Source organism: Salvia splendens, chromosome 20 (assembly GCF_004379255.2).
Source record: "Salvia splendens isolate huo1 chromosome 20, SspV2, whole genome shotgun sequence".
Taxonomy (NCBI): Eukaryota; Viridiplantae; Streptophyta; class Magnoliopsida; order Lamiales; family Lamiaceae; genus Salvia; species Salvia splendens.
In genome coordinates, this window is record NC_056051.1 from 8,336,896 (window position 1) to 8,346,214 (window position 9,319).

The 9,319-nt window shown below is 33.4% G+C and overlaps 1 protein-coding gene across 1 annotated transcript; it reads right to left on the reverse strand.

The window, feature by feature from the left end:
• Positions 1-237: 237 nt before the first annotated feature.
• On the reverse strand, positions 238-2,050 carry LOC121782028 (trimethyltridecatetraene synthase-like). Its single transcript, XM_042179731.1, has 2 exons — positions 1,133-2,050; positions 238-861 (listed from the first exon to the last, which is right to left on the reverse strand). Exons 1-2 carry the CDS (start codon positions 2,048-2,050, stop codon positions 238-240), a joined length of 1,542 nt encoding a protein of 513 aa, XP_042035665.1.
• Between the last annotated feature and the right edge of the window lie 7,269 nt (positions 2,051-9,319).

Consider the following 9,319-nt stretch of genomic DNA (forward strand, 5'->3'; position numbering starts at 1 on the left):
ATTACTATCCAACATGCCTCATACTAACATGTGTTGGGTTACACTTAGATATTGCTTGTAACTTACTTATTTCCTGACCGTGGGATGTGGTTTGCATCCCAACAATATGTGTATCATAAAATCAGAGAAACATCTCGTTCTTTCATTTTATTTTTGGATGATGAGAATAAACATTAGCCAATATAGTACCCAATGTTATGTTGTACATTCATTCATCAACCATACGTCCATAAGAACTTAGTAAAGGTGGGGTGCGAGTTTAGGTTCCATGATGATCTCAAGAGACTCTTTAGGATGTACGGTGAGCCCGTATAGTTCTTCCAAACATATATCTTGAGGCCCCATACCCTCAACCAACCTCATATCGAAACCATGCAACAAATTAGCCAGTGTTGTTTGAACAAGTTTAAGGCCAAGCTTGTATCCCGGGCACCTCCTTCTCCCGGAGCTGAATGGCAAGAGGGAGAAATCACTACCCGTCATATCAATATCTTTCCCGAGAAACCTCTCTGGCAAGAATTCTTCAGGTTTATCCCATAAGTTGGGATTCCGCCCTATGCTCCATGTGTTGATGATCACAGGTGTCCCCTTTGGTATGTCGTATCCTGCAACTTTGCAGTCCTCAATCGCACAATGGGGCGGTAGCAACGGAGATAGCGGGTGCAATCTCCATGTCTCCATGATTATGGCATTTATGTATGGCAATTGCAAGTAATCACTCTCTTCTACCCATCTGTTCCTTCCAATTACCATGTCCAGCTCTTTTTTTACCTTTTCAGCTACTTGAGGGTGCCTAAGTACTTCGTGTATAGCCCATTCGATTGATGCAGCAGACGTGTCCGTACCACCAGATAGCAAGTCCTTTATGTCAAGTACAAAATCAGAAAATATTCAAAATCTTTCTAGTAATAAAGTGTTACAAATGCAGCACACAACAAAAGCAGTAAAAGAGACAGAACGAACACCAAAATTTTTACGTAGAAAATTAGGGTAACAATAAAAGGACTAGGGATTAAATAGAAAACATAATGAGATCCAAGGCATAACAACATATATAACGACCCGCGCTTCAAAAAACAACACCTATCGAGGGTATAAAGATCATAATTTAACATAAAGCATGAAAAGGTACCTGTAATAATCCTTTGATACAATCTCTTGTCATTTTAACCTCAAGATTAGGGTTCTTGGCCATCTCCAATAACATATCTACTGCATCTTTAAAGGTGAAGAAGTCATTTTCTGCTGCTCTTCTGGCTTCATGATCATTAATCACAAACTCATTAAACATATCAAGTTTCTTGTACAATTCCTTCATCCTCTTAACATATCCTTGCAAATCGAGGAAACTAAGCCAAGGTATCCAATCTCCAATATTGATCACTCCATTGAGCAAAAACCCCTCATCCAACATAGCTTGCAATTCACCGAGCTTGAATATGGAGTTATGACGGCCATCTTCTTCTTCTTCTTCACTAAAACACTTGTTGCTCAACACCATTCTACTAATGTTGGACAGTGTATAGTGTGACAAATGCTCTCTCAGTACAACTGGCTTGCCTGAGAGGGCATGTAGACGGGAGAGGAAGCTACGCCCTTCCTCAACTCGAATTGGCTTAAAGAATTCGAGGCTCTTTGTATTTAACACTTCCGAGAAGATTTTACGTGCTTGTCTCCAGTATGGGCCGTAGGGTGCCCATGTCATGTCCGAGTAATTGTAGGCCGTGTATTTACCTGCAGCAAGCGCGGGCCTTGTGGCAAAGTTTGCATCATGTACCTTCAAAAACTGCTCAGCCATCTCAGCTGAGGATGCTACTAAAACTATAGATGTTCCCAGCTTTATGAGCATTAAATCACCATATTTTTGGGAGAGAGAGTGAAGAGATCTGTGTGGTGAAGAACCTAGGAGGTTCATGTTGCCTATTATCGGCCATGGCCTCGGCCCCGGTGGAAGCTTTCGTTGCGAGGGACGTTTGGGAAGTCTCCTTGAGAGCAAGGCTAATGCAGCTATAAGTATTAGGGCTAATAGAGATTCAAGGTTGTTTGGCATTTTTGAGGGTTTTGCTTGGTTTAAAATGGTGCAAAGGAAAAGTATGTTGAGATATCCACTAATATCGGAAATGTGAAGTAAAAAAATCAATTTAAATAGCTAGTGAGTCACTGCTTCTATCACCAATCGGTTTATCGAAAATCTCACATGGTTTGATTGGTGTACCCTTTACTTATGGAGTATCAGTGCATCTGCAATCAAACATTATATGACAATTTCAAATATTCATTCCAATATACACTGGCAAGTGACAAGCATTCTGATTGTTTTTATCCAACATAGTGTTGCAAAACAAATAAAGCAAAAATTATCTGTAATAAAGGTTGCGTAATGCAACAAGGCTTATAAAACAGTAAAACACTCTCATATACTCATAAATTTGTATTGGCAAAAAAAGCACCACATAGTTCTGCGCTAAAGAATAAAGTGGTGATGTTATATATGCAGCTTTGAAATATAAATTAATTTGCTATAAGTGGAAATCAAGAAACTTACTGTTTTGACAAAGAAACTTGAATTCTCGATGCAACAAACTTAGTTCTCATTCTAGAGAAACTATGAGGCTAACATGAGCTTAAGCCAACCAAAGTAAACAAGATTTAGATCCCCTGCTTAATTATACACAATTTTCGATGATGGATCACAACCACATGGAGAGCTAGGCTGATTAATTGTTAAATGCTACAATTTTCGATAATGGGTCACATGGGGTTATGGGGCTTATTATTGTTATAATCAAATTGTAAAAATTTATGAGAGTAAATAGAAAGGATAAGATTAAACAATCCAATCAAATAAAATCATTATAATTAACTGAAAAAATTATAAAATAAGATTATAATCATTCTTAAAGTTAAATGAGGTGGAATAGAAATGCATACCAATGTCCTACAATTATTATGACATAAGTCGCATAACATATATAGGCGCCTTACTACCCAAACGAAGACCAGTTATCCCATTAATCTAGATTTTTTTGGAGATATATACTATGGAAATGTTGAATGTTCGTGAGACAAATTATTATAATTAACCTAGGTGTCTTTCTTATATTTTTAAAACCAATGTCAAATCAGAGGGTAGACATTTATTCATAAACGGAGTGAGTAGTATTTATAGATTGTTGGTAGATAAACACGCCAACTTTGTAGACGGACCCGCATTACCTCGCTCGTTCTCTCTCCCTGCTTCCCCCTTCATCCCACTGCCCTCACCGTCCTCAATCTTTCCTCCAATGCAAACTCTCAGCTTGGCTGCCCTAATGAGCCAGTTCGGGTGCTCCAAATAGAGAAGGGCATCATCCACAACTTGGTTTCCGAACGCCCAAAACCGGGATATGGAAACGGGAAAATAGCATAGCGCGACGATAAGATAAGCCATGGTGACACTCTTGTAAGTCATATCTCAATGCTTTAATGATTTCGATAATGAAATCTAATCATGAATTTGAATTAATTCAACCATAACAATAATAGTACAAGAGAAGAATCATCAACCTTCATCAATGTTTCCTTCTTTTGATGTAGAAGTTGAATCCATCAATTGATGTTTGTCCCCTCTTTGACCTCTTGACTTTAATGATTCCTTTAATTAATAAAGAATCAAGAACTGTGTATATATACAAGTTACGGATATACTCCCCCCGTCCCATCTCAAGTGATTGACTGCTTTTTGGCATATAATTGGGGAAAATGAAAATAAATAGTTAAAGTGAAGAGTAAGTAAAGCAAGTAAGAGAATAATGTAGATATGACTCTCTCTTATATTATTTTGTCTTTTGCTTTACTTTATCTCCACTTTAATTATGTATTATCATTTTCGCAAAACAATGACAAAAAAAATTCAATCACTTAAGCTAGACGGAGAGGGTATATGATATCCTGATGACTATCTTTTTATGTGAGTGTATCTCTTTAATTTTTGTGTGTTTCTATTGTATATGAATATCTTTGTTTGCAATCAATAGAAACACACAAAAATTAAAGAGATACTCAAACAAAAAGATAGACACGGATAACATATATATTCGGCATCTATATATACATCCCTATATATATATATAGGGAGATGATCAAAATAAAAATGCATTTAAATCCAGAAATGCAACCCAAATCTTGGCCCTATGATAGATGATCTAATGGTCAATAATTAATAAAAAACACGGAAGGTCATAATTAAACAATCTTAGGTCATATTATAATATTTAGGTTTAATGTCATGCTAAGATCATTTTAGGTTATGCTTTGTTAGCATGACCTAAAAATTAACTAACTATGACCTATAAGTGCCCTAGGTATGATATCGTTATGCGTTTCTGTATTTAAATCTAGTTTTGCATATATCAAAACCATATATATATCACAATCCTATATATATATATATATATATATATATATATATATATATATATATATATATATATATTTCGTGACATGGGCGGAACCTGGGGATGGGAGATTGGGGCTAAAGTCCTTAATAAAATTATTTTTAAACTTTTTATATAAATTTTATAATTTGTTTATGTTTAATGTAAATTATTGTGTAAAAGTCCTTAAAAATAATCTAAAAAAACCTAAAAATATACTTTGACGTAAAATTTGGATGTCACCGTCCCTATTGATATTTTTTTTCTGCCTCCACCCCTGGATATATGTTCTTGATTCTTTATTCATCAAAAGAATCATTAAAGTCAAAAGGTCAAAGATGGGACAAACTTCAATTGGTGGATTCAACATCTACATTAAAAGAAGAAAGTATGGATGGAGGTTGGTGATTCTATCTCCTCTTAGTATTATTGTTATGGTTGAATTAATTTAAATTTAGAATTAAATTTCATTATCGAAATCATTAAAGTTTGAGATATGACCCTTGGTCACGGGCTTCTTGGATGGGGTTGTGGGCGTGGAAGGGGTGATCACCAGCGAAGGCAAAGGCAAAGGAAAAGGCAAGCACTCCTAAGCTGCTGAAGATGTCGAAAAGGATATTGGCTGTCGTGGTCGATTGGAAACCGTAGTTAACCACTTGGTGCTCCGCAGAGCCTTTTCCTAGAGATACACCTGTGGCTATCAAGGAGTAACTGCAGAAATTAATATTCAAAAATGTTAGTGACATGATGGCTGCAAGGAATTGAAGTTGGGAGATTGAGAGAGAGTACCAACTGAATGGCACCAAACATCATGATATAATAAGTCTTTCTAAAATCTGCTTAATTCGTAAGGAGAGTTAAATTTTACTGCAGCGATAGCGATTTCCCTCCAGTCACCATGTAGTATATTTATTATATACAATGTCTTGAACTATGAATTGTCACTTACTACCGAGTATTTCTTTCTCCACATTTCTTTAACAATTTTATTTTTGCCAAAATATAAAATTGAAAAATGAGATAGTAGTCGGCAGCCAACATAAGCGGCAAGCCGGCGCCAACCATTGTCGTGACGCAATGAAAAGCGGAATTGAATACCACCATTACGTTTTACGAGATGATGTGATAGGCAACCAACTATTCAACTCCGCATTTCTATTAGCCTAATAACACATTTTAATACTACTATATAGAATATTTGCAAAAATTGATAAATATATATATATATATATATATACACATGTCAAGGGTATAGATACGAACAAAACAAGAACATACGCCCCCATGACGTGTCTACGATCCAATTCTTGATACAAAGAGGGGAAGTATCTCCAATTTTTGAGTGGTACGTGTGGGATCGAATGGGATGAAGAATGAGTATAGTGAAGCTTACTTATATTTATATATATGTGGACATTTATTTGTGGTCGTATCTTAGATCCGGATGTAGTGAAACTCTTATATTTGATTGGGTCGTAATAATGAAAAATTGGAAATCCAAAGTTTGAGAAATATACGTATGATGGTACTATTATTTCGAAAAGTTAGTTTTAACTATAACAGATATAATGCATGCAACATAGCAAATGTCTATGTGTCTATGTTGTATATGCATGTGTGTACCATTCAAACTAAAATATCAATATATACAATTTGTTGAAATATCTGACACAGGAACATTGTTAGGCATGCACAAACTGAATTAGACCGCCGGTTCATGAACCAGAACCAGCGGCGGTTCGAACCGGCCCGCGGTTATTGTTAGGCATGCACAAACTGAATTAGACCGTCGGTTAACCGGCGGCGGTTCGGCGGTTCAAGCGGGCCGATTCAGGTTCAGAAATATCACGAACCGTAACCGGCAGTTCACTGGTTCGAACCGCCGGTTCAATAAAATTAAAAAAATATATTATTTATAAAATCAATTTTTATATATAAAAATCAATTTTCACAAATAAATAAATACAATAATTTCATAATAGCCCATATTTATTTGTTGGGTCTATGATTCGTTGTTTCTCTTTTATAGAGACATCCCTGAATATATAACTAGACCATTCATTCATCTTTTTCCAATGTGGGATACAAAACATTTATTGTTTTCTAGTTTTCTTTATTTTTTACTACATTTTATTATTCACTAACTTTATCTTTATTTTTGTTATGATTCTTTTTCTAAGACAAATTTATAGATAATAATAATCAACTAGAATAGTTTAATTAAATTTGAATGTTGCATGTTGCTAATAATTTGTATATTTATAGAATGTGGACGTGTACAAATAATTGGATTTAAATGTAAGTATGTTGTTAATTTTTCTCAATATATTGATTAAAATGTGAAAAAAATAACAATTAATATAATTGGTATAATAATAATGATAAAAATAGATAACTAAAGAATGATTTGTTTAGTGGTATAATATAGTTTATATATTAGTAGTAGACTAATAGTATGATTTTGTATAATAGTTGTTGTTCTAATAGATGTAGTATAATTTATATAAATAAAATTATTATTTGTGAATATATTCTTGATAGATAAGAATAAACAATTATTGAGTAATATGATTTGTATATAGATAAATAATTATTCATAGTATAGTTATCACTAGATTAATACAATTTGTATAATAATTATTCTCTTAATGTGTATAAATTATAATGGTATTTATTAGTTAATATACACATAAACTTATACACAAACAAATCGATAATGATAAAGAATTTAAAAATAATATTTTATGTAATTATATTTGTTGTTAAGTTATAATGATAGAAGATAGTTAAGATATAAACTAATATAAACAAAGATGATGGAGATGTATTATGTAGTTATAAATAAGGAGTTTTATCCCACATTGAAAGAAAGAGCAACACATTAAGAACATGTAGCTATAAAAGAGAATCATCCAATACACTCTCTTTCAACCCAAAAGCTCAAGTCCAACATTAAGTGTAAATTGTAACTTATAAGTTGTGACTTGTGACTTGTAGTATCGTTGAAATAAACACTAAAATGAGAAGAAATGCAAAAAAAAATTACGAACAGCCGAACCGGCCCGGAACCGGCTGTTCAGGCAAAAAATCGGCAGTTTTGAACCGGAACCCAAACCACCGGGACCCTTGGTGGGCCGGTTCCGGTTCATGGGAATGATGAACCGTGAACCGCCGGTTCATGAACCGGAACAGGCGGTTCTGACCCGTGTGCATGCCTAAACATTGTACTCCATGATATACAATTTGAAGTAATACCATTCAAACTAAAATATCAATATATAAAAAAAATTAATTTTTTGCGAAATTATCCATGGAAGTTTAGCCTATGCTTTCGAAACTAAATCTAAAACAATGTAAATCTTAATAGTATGCTATCAAATCAGAGCCTAAGTCTGCTCAACTTCTTAATACTCAAAGGCTATCAAATCAGAGCCCTAACACGTGGCATTATTTTATTTCAATGTTCAACTTCTTATTGAGGATTACTTCCTCCGTACTCAAAAACAAAAATAGATTAATAGTCGAAGTCTAAATATAAATTTTTTTAACAAATAATAGTCCTATACGGCTATACATCATTTATAACACACTAACACTCCATTAATTATATTTTATCTTCCTCTTTTTTACTTTTTCTCATCTCTATCTTACTTTATCAATTATATATTAAAATTTATGTTATTTATAAGTTTATTTATTTATTTATTTTAATGTAAGAATGTCAACTTACTATTTACAAGTTTATTTATTGTTTGAGAATGGAAGGAGTATTCAATACATTGGTGAATACAGTGGCTAAGCTACATTGGGGCCAGGGTGCCCTGATTACCCCATCAATTTGTCGCTTGAGTATATATAATATATGCAAACTACACTAATCGGATAGTATCGCTAGCGCAGTTGGTTTGAGGCGTAGTTTGGCAACCGCAGAGATTCGGATAGTATCGCTAGCGCAGTTGGTTTGAGGCGTAGTTTGGCAACCGCAGAGCTTCGGATAGTATCGCTAGCGCAGTTGGTTTGAGGCGTAGTTTGGCAACCGCAGAGAGAATCTCTGCGGTGCCATATTTCTCATTTTCTATTATATGCTAGTTTTTTTTTCTAATTCAATATTACTATGTATATTCTAATTCTCTCTACTTTATATTTTTTGGAACATACTTTCTATTTGTTATTTTTTACACTAATAATTATGTGAAGTTTAAATCTTTGTGATATGCTAGTTTTTTTTCTAATTCAATACTACTATGTATATTATTATTCTCTCTACTTTATATTTTTTAGAACATACTTTCTATTTGTTATTTTTTACACTAATAATTATGTCAAGTTTAAATCATTGTCATATGCTAGTTTTTTTTCTAATTCAATATTACTATGTATATTCTTATTCTCTCTACTTTATATTTTTTAGAACATACTTTCTATTTGTTATTTTTTACACTAATAATTATGTCAAATTTAAATCTTTGTCACTTCATAATTGAAAATTCGTTTTCATATATACTATTCTTATATAAAAATTGTAAAAATATTAAATATTAATTATTTTGAACTTCTAACATCATCGACATCGAATGAACTCCATAACTATTAACAGTGACTCGGGCCCATCATAGAATTCCTAGCTTAGCCACTGGATGAATAGTATAGGTGTTCTCAACTTCTTAATACTCGAGGACTGTGGTCATGCTCAAAATCACAGGAACAAGGTCATTGCTCGAGTTTTTTGTGTTAGTCAATACCCTAAATTTTAACTTCGAATAATAATAATAATAATAATAATAATAATAATAATAATAATAAAATCTATGTTAGGAGCTTAGTTTGTGACGGAACTATTATGGCCATTTAATTATTCTTCTCCATAGTAGAAACGTTATAAATTAAGGAAGCGTCGCTTGTAG